Source organism: Anguilla rostrata, chromosome 16 (assembly GCF_018555375.3).
Source record: "Anguilla rostrata isolate EN2019 chromosome 16, ASM1855537v3, whole genome shotgun sequence".
NCBI classification, from domain to species: domain Eukaryota; kingdom Metazoa; phylum Chordata; class Actinopteri; order Anguilliformes; family Anguillidae; genus Anguilla; species Anguilla rostrata.
This window is the reverse complement of record NC_057948.1, coordinates 33,464,449-33,478,363: the sequence shown is the minus strand read 5'-3', so window position 1 is coordinate 33,478,363 and position 13,915 is coordinate 33,464,449. Positions and strand designations below refer to the sequence as shown.

General features: G+C 46.6%; 3 protein-coding genes and 1 non-coding gene across 4 annotated transcripts in view; all 4 read left to right on the top strand.

Annotated features, from left to right (window-relative positions):
- LOC135242644 (phosphatidylinositol 4-phosphate 3-kinase C2 domain-containing subunit alpha-like) overlaps nt 1–1,666 on the top strand; it is a 40,061-nt gene extending 38,395 nt beyond the window's left edge. Inside the window, exon 36 of the mRNA XM_064313798.1 lies at nt 337–1,666. Within this exon, the coding sequence (XP_064169868.1) occupies nt 337–519 (183 nt within the window). The 3' untranslated portion in view covers nt 520–1,666. The remainder of the gene's footprint in view (nt 1–336) is intronic.
- Nucleotides 1,667–3,008: 1,342 nt separating this feature from the next.
- On the top strand, nt 3,009–7,220 carry LOC135242558 (small ribosomal subunit protein uS15-like). Its single transcript, XM_064313686.1, has 6 exons — nt 3,009–3,118; nt 3,789–3,837; nt 3,936–4,014; nt 5,120–5,289; nt 5,953–6,053; nt 7,139–7,220. The coding sequence occupies exons 1-6, from the start codon at nt 3,096–3,098 to the stop codon at nt 7,170–7,172; spliced, it is 456 nt and encodes a 151-aa protein (XP_064169756.1). The 5' UTR covers nt 3,009–3,095; the 3' UTR covers nt 7,173–7,220.
- LOC135242793 (small nucleolar RNA SNORA19) lies at nt 4,476–4,604 on the top strand. The gene has a single exon (XR_010326471.1). It is a non-coding gene; the product is annotated as a small nucleolar RNA SNORA19 (small nucleolar RNA).
- Nucleotides 7,221–9,232: 2,012 nt separating the features above from the next.
- ppp1r15b (protein phosphatase 1, regulatory subunit 15B) lies at nt 9,233–13,558 on the top strand. Its single transcript, XM_064313683.1, has 3 exons — nt 9,233–9,698; nt 10,233–11,740; nt 12,873–13,558. The coding sequence occupies exons 1-3, from the start codon at nt 9,533–9,535 to the stop codon at nt 13,101–13,103; spliced, it is 1,905 nt and encodes a 634-aa protein (XP_064169753.1). The 5' UTR covers nt 9,233–9,532; the 3' UTR covers nt 13,104–13,558.
- Nucleotides 13,559–13,915: the final 357 nt, after the last annotated feature.

Below are 13,915 nucleotides of genomic sequence, written 5' to 3'. Positions count from 1 at the left end.
CTTCCAAACTTCATGCGCTGGTTTTGCAGACATAGTTTAGTATTTGGACATGAATGATAGAAATATGTGTATATTTTAAGCATTAAAACATACATAACCGCCCTGGTGTGGTATGATCCCCGAAATGCACTTATGTAGAGACCTCACTGAATATTTTAGATAGTTATATTAAAGACAGAATTATACGTAATGCAAAAAAAGGAAGTATAAAGATTTGCTGAAGAAATAAAGTAACTGAACAATTAGATGAAGAGAAGGAAAGATGAATAGATGAACGAATTAATAAATGAAACGGGGGAAGTGGCAAACCGTTTCTCTTTGTGACGGCTCCCCCAGCTGGTGTACAGTGGCTACAGCAGGGAGACTCTGGCTCAGCGGGAGCTCCTACTGAGCGTGCTCAGTGCGGAGTCTCTGCGGGAGAACTGCTGTCTCGGGGGCCTGAAGCTCAGCCTGAGGGACTTTGACCTGAGCAAGGAGACGGTCAGGTGGTACAAGCTCACCGCCGTGCCCCTCTTCTGAGCCCCCCCGCGGAAACGGAACCCCCCCCCCCGCACCTCCTCCCAAAATCACCCCTTCCTGTTCTTATTTTAAATGCCTGATCTTCCCCAGTTCCTCTCTGCTTTTTTAATAATCAAGTGATCTTTTTTTTCCATATGATATTACAAAAACAAAAAAATCTATGTTCTGTAAATTTGATAATAGAGGACCAAAACAACTTGATCTGAAAGCTATGGAGGGTATGTATTTATGTCCATGTAAGTTTATATGAATGTACTGTATGTATGTATGTATACATGTGCATAAGTATGTGCATATGTATGTGTGTATGTTTGTGCATATGTATGTGTGTATGTTTGTCCATATGTATGTGTGTATGTATGTGCATATGTATGTGTGTATGTATGTGCATACGTATGTGTGTATGTATGTGCATACGTATGTACATGCATACAGACTGGTGCATTTTTAAAGCATTTCCTTTTTACATGACATTTCCACATAGATAAATAGGAAGTTATGGTGCGATTTGGAAGGACCACGGGCAGTCTGTGACCCCCGTCACTTGCCAAAAGAACAAAGACTGCAAAACCAATTCCCTCTGGGTCCAACTGGGTGCCTTAATTGAGTCCACCACTACCCCCCCACCCCCACCCCCACCCCACTCAGATGAAACTCTCATTAAATCTTTCCAACTGATCCAGAGTACTGGACTTCCTCATGCTGGGGATGAAACCTACTTCCTGAAGTGCACTCCACTTTATTCAGTGCTCCGGTTTTATTATTGTTTTCCCTGAACATTTAATTCTTGTAACGGACACCTCCTCTGCCAGGGCCGCATTTTGCTAAAGGGACACAGAGGCATCATGGGATTGGGAATGTTTAGAGTGCGGTCAGACGCTGCTTCCACTCAGCTATGCACGACAGCTGAGGTTGTTAGGGGAATTAATTAATTTACTTGTTTGTGTATGAAATATAATACGGAAAAGACACACACAAAATCTGCAATACTCATCCTATGAAGTAGAGATTTCCTTCATCCTTTTAATGACTGTAAAAACTATACTGAATTTATATAAATATTGGCACTTATTTTAATCGGTGATCTTAACCTGAATGAATCTATGCGTACTGTAAACCTAAAGTGAATTAAATGGTTTTTAAAAGATTTGTATGAGAATCGAATGTATTATTTCATGTACATGGCAGTAAGGCTTTACTGTGGAGATTTAGTAAATAGCTGATGATGCTTGGGCATCACACTGTCTGGAGTGAATGAAACTAGACGTAAGGTGCACAGACACTTAATTCACTATTCTCTGTACTAATTAATGGTACAAAAACCTGAAGGGAAACCTGAAATAAAATAAAGTGCTTATAATTACAAACTTTAGGCTCAAGGCCTCTGTGAATGGGACATGTCTTGAACAGCAAAGCACTGGTGCACTTAACACATCACATAAATGTCATCCAGCTAATTCACCACATCCAATGCTATTTTAGGGGGGGGGACTGTGTACACTAGGGGGTGTCCATTCTTATATGAAAAGGGCCAGTGTGGGTGCTGGTTTTTGTTTTAGCCCAGCACTAAGACACCGGATTTTACTGATCTAGCCTATGTCTTGGCTGAAGACTGATTAGTTAATCGGTTGAATTGGGTGTTGCAATGCTGGGGCTAAAGCAAAAAATCTGCACACACACCGGCCCTTTTCATGTAAGAATGGACACCCCTGGCACAAACTTTGTAAGTGCTATCCATAGTTCACTGTAAATCTCCATATTCAGCTTTTTGGCTCCAGAGGCATGTTAAAATGTTGCGGGACTCTGTGTCTTCATCGTATTTCATTGTTAAGAAAAGTTTCGCGGAAAATCATCTCACTGCAGTTTCAACATAACATAATAATTTTCAACATATTGCATACATGATGCATGCTTTGTAATAATTAACATGTAAATCCCCCAGTAATTGTAAATGTGTGCTGCTCTTCTCTGAAATATGGTGCATATCTTGCCACTTTCAAACATGTAAAACACATACACAAAGCTTGTTATCGGTGTTTCTGAATTCAGACTATGTATACATTGGTTTTCAATCAGCTGAGTTTATTTATTCGGTCTGATCATTCCTGCTGCCTGAATACATGGCCATATTTATTATTTTGCAAATTGGTAGTGTTAAATTGTTCTATTAAAAAAAGGTGACACTTTGCAAAACCATATATTTAGGAAATATCTATCCTCTCTGTCAACAAGCAGAATTTTATTTGTATAAATTTGCCTAAGCGCACACGAGAACAGGCTAGAATATTATCAGAGATAGTTTATTATTAATGAGATCACGTACTTTTGGGCCGCCCTGAACCGATAAAACAGGAGATCCTGTTGTATTCAATGTTTGGAGAAGGAGATCCTGCTATGACATTGTTGGTCCAGAAACACAGGAACACCATAGAAGTATGAGAAACGCTCACTACGGCAGGAACTGGTACGTACATCTCTAGCTGTCTCGAGCGTCTTTGTTTTTTACGTCATTTCCTTCACAGGCCCAAATTTGCCAGCGGCCTCGCTCCAGCTTTCTCTTCTTGCACACCGCCATCATGGGTCGTATGCACGCTCCCGGGTAAGCAGGCGATTCAGGCTTTAAAATGCTGGAATTAACCTTGCGATCTGACCCAGACTGGACTTTGCGGTCCGATAGTATCGTTTGTAACCTCACATATCCATACTGTGTACATTGAGCGGTCGTTAGTAAGTTTCTAAACATACATAGACGGTCCGTACATTCTGAGTTGAGCACAGCATGGCCGCATGTGCGATTCTCCCTTTGATTCTGTGTGTTTCTGGTCACGTTTAACAGCATTTTTTAATTTAGTGAAGTCCTTTTTCCGCTTTCTGTGCGTTTTTTGTCCTTTAAAAGGAGTTTGCTATGCGCTTGTCTCTAGTCTAGCTAATAACGGCGATACGTTCATTATAATTCGCTAGCTAGCTAGCCATCCAGTGAGATTCCCTGCGATCCAGGCTGTAGTAGCTGTGTGTAACAGACCGCACTAGTAACTTATCTACGTATCGTCAGCTAGCAAAAGGCATTTAGCGTGCTAACGCTGGCCCAAGTTAAGCATGTTACATTAATGGATATCGACATGAGGTTTGCCAGCAAACCGGCAGAATGCCACATTGTGAAAATATTTTTGGTATACGATTGATTTGTAGAACACAACATGAAGCCAGGTTGTTGGTGTAGCGACTGATAACGCGTTGCAGTAAAAATGTACGTTTTTCTCCTCTTGCAGAAAGGGCTTGTCCCAGTCCGCGCTTCCGTACAGACGCAGTGTGCCTACAGTAAGTTCTGCTTCATCCCACGTTTAATCAGTAAGTTACTTGTGGACGCAAATCAAAGTTTCCGTTAATGTACTTACACGAACTGTTCGTGTTCCTAGTGGCTGAAACTGACTTCTGACGATGTCAAGGATCAGATCTTCAAGCTGGCCAAGAAGGGTCTCACCCCTTCCCAGATTGGTAAGTTTACTGTAGTATTTGCTATCGTGTTGGTTGTGTGGTTACACCTGGGTGATAATGGGTTTACAGTGAATGAAGATATTGAATTTCCCGTTGTGTGTTGGAGTTTAAAAGTCTGGTATTTGGAGGTGCGGCTTGGGCCAGCAGAATTTTCCTTTAGTCCTCCAACATGCTATGAAATAGTCCCCATACGATTGTTGTTCTATGGTCTCGTTGTCAATGCATGCAGTGTCCCAGGTGTAATATCGTTGTACGCCACTTTGGATGTATCCATTCCAAATTTGGAATGGGTACATCTGATGTGTTAATTTTTCACGCAAGCATTGTTTTCCTAAGTTCTTACTGGAAATGTGCTGTGCAGTTGTTTACTGAAAGATCCCAGCAGTGCGACTGGCCAGTGACAGTGTGTGCTGTGTGCGTGCTGCAGCCATGCTATTCAGTGGGGCGATTTTCTCCCCGGTCGGCACATTTCACTCTCTGGTTCTCTGTGTGTGGGAACGTGGACATGTCTGATGTGCTAAACGAACGCTGGAGGTAAATTAGCAGAGTGGCTGCACGGTGCCAACCCTGCCAGTCGCCTTCACACAGCCCGTTCACCAGGACGCTAACAGCGATGTACACGGCCAGAGTAAGACTCCCATACCGTGTTGGTCGGTACATTTTCTCGTGGTCATTCCCAATGGCCTGATTACCTGTCTCCATGCTGTCATCTGTTCATTGGTTTATAAGCAGGGGTGTTGAAACCTGTTCCTGGGGAACTGTGTCCATTTTTGGATTTTATGCCAACTTCTGCTTTCAATTGTTTAATTGTTCTCCAGATCATTTTTACGTGATCTGAAGACTTTTTATGTCCTTATATGTTTTACTGGGTCTTATCTACAAGTGAAGTGCTTTTGGTTTAAACTGAGCTAGAGTACTTGGCGGAAGCAAAAACCCACAGACACGCTGACCCCCCAGGACCGAGGTTCTCCTCTCCTGGCTGAGCAGATGTAAAGAGTAAATTCTCATTGGTGGAGGTGTGTGACTGGTACATAAGTGTGTTTGGTGGCTGAAGGAGCTCCTGAGAGAGGGGGTAAAATGGCCGCTGCTACCTGCCCGTTCGCAGGTGTGATCCTGAGGGACTCCCACGGCGTGGCCCAGGTGCGCTTCGTCACCGGAAACAAAATCCTGCGCATCCTCAAGTCCAAGGGCCTGGCCCCCGACCTGCCCGAGGACCTGTACCACCTGATCAAGAAGGCCGTGGCCGTGAGGAAGCACCTGGAGAGGAACAGGAAGGTAAAGCGCCCTGAGCGTCCTGGGCCCCGGGGTCCTCACTGAGGAGAACACAAAACTCTCTGAGTGTCCTGGGCCCCACTGAGGAGAACCCAGGAGAACCCAAGCAAGCTAGACCTCACGCAGGCTAGACCCCATGCAGGCTAGACCCCACGCAGGCTAGACCCCACGCAGGCTAGACCCCACGCAGGCTAGACCCCGCGCAGGCTAGACCCCGCGCAGGCTAGACCCCACTGAGGAGAACCCAAGCAAGCTAAAACTCATGCAGGCTAAAACTCACGCTGGCTTGACCCCATGCAGGCTAGACCCCACGCAGGCTAGAAAACTTAAAGCAGTGTGTACCCTTACCAAAATCTCTCTGTTCTTCATGTGACATTGCCTGGACAAGTGTGATAGGTCGCATGTTTATCACTTTCGTGCACAATGTAAAAAAATCCTGCACTGCCATAATTTACAACATCAGTAATGCGTCTCGTGTTGTATGATGCGTAACCTTGGCGGCTCAGGATTGGTCCGATACCGATAAGTAGATGTTAAACTTATCGGCGGATACCGCTACGACCCCAGTATTATTGTGCATTTCCTGCTGTGAACCTTTAGCTCTCGTGCGTCTCTGGACCGGAGGTTTAACCGCCCTATTTCTGGGGGCTCTTGTGATCTCCGCAGGACAAAGATGCCAAGTTCCGCCTGATTCTCATCGAGAGCAGAATCCACAGGCTGGCCCGTTACTACAAGACCAAGAGAGTACTCCCGCCCAACTGGAAGTAGTACGTATCTGCGTGTGTGCGTGCACGTGTGTGTGTCTGCATGCGTGCGTGCGTGTGTGTGTCTGCATTTGTTAGTGTGCATTAAGTGCCTTTTGGTAGTGACCTCTGTTACCTTGGTTTTCCTCGGAATGGTGTCAGTCACACAATACTGTATGGGACACAGGGTTTTGTGGCTTTGATCTTAAAGAAATAAAAACCCATGGCTGATCTATCCAGACCTCAGTTTACCCGGCGATTGTCCTGGGCCTCCCCGGTCGGCACATTTCACTCTCTGGTTCTCTGTGTGTGGGAATGTGGACATGTCTGATGTGCCAAACGAACGCTGGAGGTAAATTAGCAGAGTGGCTGCACAGTGCCAACCCTGCCAGTCCCCTTCACACAGCCCGTTCAGCAGGGCCTATTCTGATTGGTCGAAATATACAAGTGGCAGCATTCGTGAACTTTATAAAAAAGTACTTCTGAAATTTTAGGGACATCTCAAACTTTTTCAGTTTAAGTTGGAGGTGATGTTTTCTGTATCAGAACGCATGCTTGTTGTGTGTTTGTTTCTGTGTAATGACGAATGAAAAATGCATGCCCTGTGGAGGTTTGGGAATGTCCAAATCCCTGTTGTGCTCCTGGGTGAGAGCCCTTGCTGCTGATTGGTTGTTTAGTTTGCACATTTGTCACTCAGTATTATGGCAGTGTGAGAGCTTCCTTTCACCAGTTGTATGTACGGGGCTGTGAGAAGATATTTGCACCCTTCCTGATTTCCTCCATTATTGCATATTTTATCACACTGATTGGTTTTGGATCTTTGGACAAAATGTATTATCGGACAAAGGGATCCTGAGTAAACACAAAACCATTTAAAAAATGTTTTTATTAAAAAGTTATCAAACTCTCATATGACCCATGTGAAAAAGTAATTGCAATTTGTCTAAAGATCTGAGAACCATTCAGTGTGACAGATCGGCAATAATAGAGGGAGGGGGCAAATACTTGTTCACGGCCCTGCATACTGGGCCGGATGTTTTCTACTGTAGCCCAGATTTAGGAGAAAGTCCCATCAGCTGATCACTGTCCCTTTTTGTTCCCTTCCACAGCGAGTCGTCCACAGCCTCTGCTCTGGTGGCATAAATTCCAGCGAAAATTCAGAGAAATAAAACTTTTGCTTTTGGATGAAAACCCTGCTTCATGTTTTCCTGGACTGAGACAAGGGGGGGGGAGTGGGGGAGTGGAGTGGGGGGGGGATGTAATTCCTTCGATTCAGCAGGATGAAAAGTCTGTGTGGAACAGGTTTATATTGTAAAATGTGTTATCTGTAATAAACGGCACATTGATTAACTATTAATGTTGCATGTTTGTCTCGGAGGCTTGCTTTGATGCTGATGACGAGGAGGTAAGACAGTAAGTCTGCTCAATTCCCAATTTTTTTCCCCCAAGTGTTCTCATCCTGTGACTGTCACACTTCAGGCAGTCATTGAATGAAAAGGATTTGCAACCAAGTACTTAATAGGACACATTTCTTGCAGATTAATTTGTCCAATAACTGTAGCTCTCCTAAAATTGGGGGTAGGGAGGGTCTGTGTATGAAAAGGGCTGTATTTTCTACACCGGTCACCATATAAGGATGTATATACCCTCAAATTAAAGCTGAAAAAACGCCTCGACTTGCAGCTCATGTTCATGATTTTATTTGAAATCCAGTCTCCTGGGGTGCTGAGACCCAGCGCTCACATCCCTGTAAATCGTGTTTCTCTGCCAAAAAAAACACTGCTTTACGTTTTCGCCCAGCTTCACGCTGACGAGCACCCGCGATTCATGGTTAACGCATCGTTTTTCCCCCTTGGTTGTCCCAACTGCTGCTTTCTCGACCGTGAGAGTGGTCATTATATGGGACTAATTAATCTTATCTATGCTATAAAACATGATCACCACGAAATTTGCCATACTTACTCTTGACATTGTTTTAAACTATGCCTAAATATTTTTTTCCTGACCATTTTACTGGGGCACAGACATTTTTGCGACCCCCCTGTGGAGTACAGTGCCAAAACAACAAAAATTGTGTCTCTGTCCCAATGCTTTTGTATTTAACCATGTCAACGACAGCAAGTACAGTGCAAATTGTGCAGTGTGTTTAAATTCACTGGTGAATGGAAAATTGAGTGTAAGTGCATACTTTTATTTACCCCTCCAATGTGTTGTGGACCACATTAACCCCCTTTCGACCAAACCGTTGTTCTTTCTGGCTTGCTGGTATGGATATTTTGTGGAAAACTGAAGTTAGAAGCCTTCAGCTCTTGTGATACTGGTGTTGAAATAATACGCGCACGCGGTCCCTGTGATTTTTTTGCGCGGCGGTGACGTCATCATAATCTCAAGCAGCTGTCAGATGTCAAAACAGCAGCGTGGGGATGAAGTGCTTCTGTGTTTATTAGGTCCCGTTAAATTTTTTTCTGCTGGTGCCAACTGCAGCTTCGTTTTTCGAGTAGTCGATTACATTATGCAGGATTTTTATACCTGGCGAAAATCTCTGACCTTTCCCAGTGAGCAAAAGCCTGAATGTAGACAATTAGAGGGTTACAAATCCCAGTTACATTACATTACAGGCATTTGGCAGACGCTCTTATCCAGAGCGACGTACAACAAAGTGTATAACCATTACCAGGAACAAGTATAAGTTGAGAGACGTTTAGGTTAGGTTAACACCACTGTAGCTCAGGATTTACCAGGTTATATACTGGCTATGTCCTCGTCGCCTAGTAAATGTTCACTTACGGGTTTTCGCCTTGTTCACGTTTCACGGACTTCTTCACCAGAAAAAAAAATTCACCTCAAATTTGTTTACACTTTGTGTATACGCTCAGCCTATTTGACAGGATGCCCTGTCTTTTTCGCCACCGCTAAATTTAATCATTGGATGGCACATCCTATGACTTAAGTGTTTTGAGGGTGAAATGAGAATGAAATTGCAACCAGTTTGTCTACATTTGTTACGTGATAAAACAGTGTGTTTAATCCTGGGCGCTTGTGGTTTCCAATTCGTTCTAACTTTCACCGAGCTTCTCGTAATTTCCCAGGGAAATCGTGGGTATTTCGAACGTCACGGAAAGACGTAGGGGGGCTGTTTATTTCAAGAACAAGGAGGATCTTTGTATGCGAGTGACATGCCTGCTGTCCAATCATAACGCAGTAGAGTCAGTCAGTTTTTTTTTAACGGGGAGTCATTATAAGGACTGTATCCATAACATAACTCATTCCTTCCGAGAAACAAACAAACGACAACTCGTGTATTTTTCAAACATGGCGAAATTGTTCAGCTCTATTAGATTCTGATCGTCTTCCTGAAACTACGTTTCAGCGTCTTATCGCAAATTTTTAAAAATGAAGCTTTTATGCTATAAGGCACAGCTGATCTCAACGGAAAACAACTTTTCGCTTCGCTTATACCGTCAAAATACGAGTGAATTTTCATCTGATTTCCATCGTTGACAATGGATACAATCATGGAAGGTCCGGAGCGGACGTCGGATAAAACCGCGGTCCAGCGGTCCGAGGGCGGCGGCATGCTTATCTTGCCGTGGACAAAGCAAATATTGTGTGTACTTTGGGAGCATCTGAGACTACTCCTTCATGTGGTGTATTACAGCTTCTTGGCGGGTAAGGTATTCTTAATTTTTCTAACGCAAGTTGTGCGCTTGGGGGAACGCGTTTAGACCGGTATAATTTAATGCATGTTGAACCCGGTGTCGTTTTTTTTTTTTGAACACAGGACACTGTGTTCCGGGTACACTGGTTTTCGGGTAATTTCCCCTCCTTGGGCTGTAGCTTATTTTCAAAAAAGCAGGTCGCGCGGGCTGTCGGCTGCGGCACCGTTGCTGCTGCTTAGTGGCGCAACAGGCGGGCAGCGATGGCTTTAATTCTGCAGATTTATGTGGTTGGTGTTTTTATTGCAAATTATTTGACGTTCTTTAGCGGAATTTGCATTTTATTTTTCTTTTGGGTGGGGTGCTTTGCCTACGTAGTTCAGGCTATGTGTTCGTAGACTGTAGTATAACTCAAAGAATACAAGTAAGTAATTGACATGGTTCTGAAATTTAAATGATTAAAAGATTTCACGCGATTTCAGGTATTGCATTTTTTTAATTAATCGTGATTGTTTTTCTTCTTGCCCTTTAAATTCTCGTGCTGCAGTGTTCCAGATGTTCCGCCTGGAAGTGCACTTGAGAATAACGGACGAGGCGGGACATCCTCGCGTTCAGCACGTGAGCGCATCTGGAGGCCCCGCGGAATCCTTTTTCCTCAACTCTTTGTTCGACGGGAGTGGCAGCGTGTTTATGCCCGGGTCTGGCTCGCTGTCCAAGCGCGGCGTTAACACCTATGCGGGCGCTTCCCACGCCGGGGCGCTCCTGTCCAGCTTCGGTGCCGAAGACCTGTGCCTCAGTCTCGTGGACGATTTTGTCATCCGCGCGCAAGAAAGTTTATCGGACGACACCCGCGATGATTTCTGTCTGGGCCATCACCCGGCCTGGAAACGGAACGGTCCCGCCGACTGGGAGGTACGGGTTACCGAAGAATGCCAGCGCGAGGCGGAAGCCTGTTGTTCCAGCGGCAGAACTGTGAAAGTCGAGGAGGCTGTTCCAGACCGTGATGCCACTGTAGAGAAGAGCGACTCTTTTTGGGATGAGGAGGAGGAAGAAGAAGCCGGAAAGGAGTTTGACGAGAAGGAGAGTCGGGCTCTGTGGGATTCCTTTAGCAAATCTTCTGACCCGGAGGCTGTTCCAGACCTCAATGCCGCTGTAGAGAAGGACGACTCTTTTTGGGATGAGGAGGAGGAGGAAGAAGCCGGAGAGGAGTTTGACGAGAAGGAGAGTCGGGCTCTGTGGGATTCCTTCAGCAAATCCTCTGACCCGTACAACCCCCTCAGCTTCTCCGCCTGCATCTCTACCTCATCAGATAACGAAAGCGAACGGAACGAGGGAGGCTACGCCAGCGAGGGCTCGGACCGGGACTCGGCCAGCCGCTCCGCCGGAGACGGCCCGGCGCCCCAACCTTTCGGGAGGTCCCGCCCGGACTGGGTCCGGCCCGGCTCGGACAGCGAGGGCGACTGGGACAGTTCCGACGACTCCGGCGGGGAGGACGACGACGACGAGGTGGAGGAGGAGAACGAGCGGCTCTGGGAGCTGTTCGCTAACCCGCTGGACCCCTACAACCCGCTGCACTTCACTGCTTGCGCGGCCAGCTCTGGCTCCGGCTCCAGCTCCAGCTCCGGGCCCAAGGGGATGGAGGGGCCCGTGGAGCAGGACGGCCCGCCCGGACCCCAAACGAGCCGTCCGGCCCCCGTCCCCTCAGACTGCGCAGAGAGCGACGGGCCCTCCTGTTCAGACGAAGAGGAAGAGGAGGAGGAGGAGGAGCTGTGGAACTCTTTCGCGCAGAGCGCCGACCCCTATCACCCCCTGCACTTCAGAGCCTGCCTCCAGACATCCCCCACAGCCCGGGACAGGCCCAAAAAGCGGGGCGCGGCGGCCCCCGGGCTGCAGAGAGCCAGGCGCCCAAAGCCACGTTTGCCAAAGAGACACCTGAAGAGACACTGCTGTGTCCAGGCCTCCCAGGAGCCCCCCAGGAGGCTGACCCCGTGGAAGAAGCCGGGAAGCGGTCCCGAAACGCATCTCCAAACGGCAGAGACACACGGCCCAAAAAAGGTTAATAATGAGACGACTTCCTGTCTGTTCACACGTTTTAGTGGTTACCGGGTGTCTATTTATAAAACTGTGCTGTGAGTGAGATCGTGACTGAGAGAGGACAAACGCTGTTTCTGTTTACACAATGCCGAGGAGACCAGTGCGTCATTCCCACTGTTTTGGGAGAAACATTTATGTTGGATTATATCAGCAAGTCTGAGTTTCAGTGTCAGCTGTGCTGTTACATTATTACATTACAGGCATTTGGCAGACGCTCTTATCCAGAGCGACGTACAACAAAGTGTATAACCATAACCAGGAACAAGTATGACGAAACCCCTAGAGGGAAGTACCGGTCCAAGTGCAGGGAACAACCGCATAGTTCAACTTGGACCCTGAAGGTTAAACTGATTAACACTAACACAACGAGAACGGCAACAACGCAGTCTATGGGAAAAATACAAGCAGTAGTCTGGTGACGCTGACTCACAGAAAAATTAATTTTCATAGCAGTGTTAAGAGCGACAGCATAAATACATTATTATTATATTCATACTCTGTGGGAATTATAAGTGAGGTAAATAGAAATTCCGTAGTGACAGCATGTCCTGTTGGCTTTGGTGGGGGTGGTCTCAGCCGGTATTTAGCCTGGTAAATAACATGTTGTCAGGCAACCCTGGCTGAGTCCTCCTTAGTCATGTGACCTGTGAGTCAGAGGTCCATGCAAACAGCCCATGTGGAACTCGGGTAAAACAAGAACCTGTACTTTGAACTTTGTACTAAAAAGGCCTTGTGTCATGTGACACCTGTGCCACAGGCAGCACATGACACCTGTACTCAAGACTGTGAACACGAATGCTGACCGTGTATCTGCAGATGGCCTGGGTCAAATGCGTATTTGCATTGGGGCAAAATACTTTTCTGTGCTTTACTGATCTTGCCTGGTGTATTGGAATCAATGAAATGGTGCAAACCGTGCCTTCTGGTCATATTGGCAGGCTCAGTTACACCAGGCAAGACCCAACAGAGCACAGACAGCGATTTGAATCCAAAACAAATACGTATTTGACCCAGGTCTGATCTCCAGTGTTGACTGAGGAAGTGTGATTTGGGAGTAACGCGTCTGTTTGTCTGTGTTTGTCCATGTCCTCAGGTGCGCTTCTCGCCGCTGGTGCGGGTGCACGTCATGTGGGCGTGGTCCTACGCCATGCAGGCGGTGCGGAGGGGACCCTGGGAAGAGATGGCCCGGGACAGGGCTCGCTTCCAGCGGAGGATTCAGGAAACGGAGCAGGCCATTGGCTACTGCCTGCACCAATCGCACAGGGAGAAGATGCTGGACTGCCTGACCCGCAGGCAGAACATGGCACCCGTGCTCAGACTGTGAACACAAAGGGAGACGAACCTGCTTTCTCATCCGCCCTTACGGCGCTCAACTCTGATTGGCCTGGCAGGGGGCACGCGGACCAATCACAGCGTCCAAACACTGACCCGAACACTTCCTGTACCTCACTGGTGTGCTTGGCCACACATTACAGCTGCACTGATACTCTTAACTTAAATTATTTATAGATTTGTATATACACATTGTGTACTTTTATATTACTTATAGATACGGCTTTGTACATTACATGCGTTTTAAGCTTCTATTTTTGTGTTTTTAATGACTGGATATTTTTGGATCTATTTTTTTGTAGAAACGTTACAGACACGTGGGAGTGCTTTGTCTTGGAGGCCTGTGGCTTTCCGTTGGTTGCAGAGTTAGCGGTGTTTCTGGAGGCGGAAAGGCTGACCCGCCATTTCCTCTGTTCATCACCCGCCAATAAAGCCTGTCATTTCAGAGTCCCGCCCCTCTGTAGTCTTTCGCTCCTGTAGTCTGGCTGTAGACCTGGTGGATCTCGGACGATTCTTGCGTGTAGTGATGCGTGTTCAGGTCAAACCGATGGAGAGTGACCTGGGCGCACCACAGGGAGGTGCGTAATTGGCCTGAGCACCACTAATGGAAGGAGGGTTTCGATAGACAGTGTATGCCTCGCATCATTTTGTGATAGCGCCCCCTCTGTTCGATCAGGGACCTGCGGTCTGCCTCTGCCTACAGTGCTCTGCAGAGCATGATAGCTCAAGCTCAGCTGACTGGTTGTGAAAGAGCTCAAAGAAACGGTGGCTGGAGGAATGCTTGAGTTCCTGTGTTTATCTGTG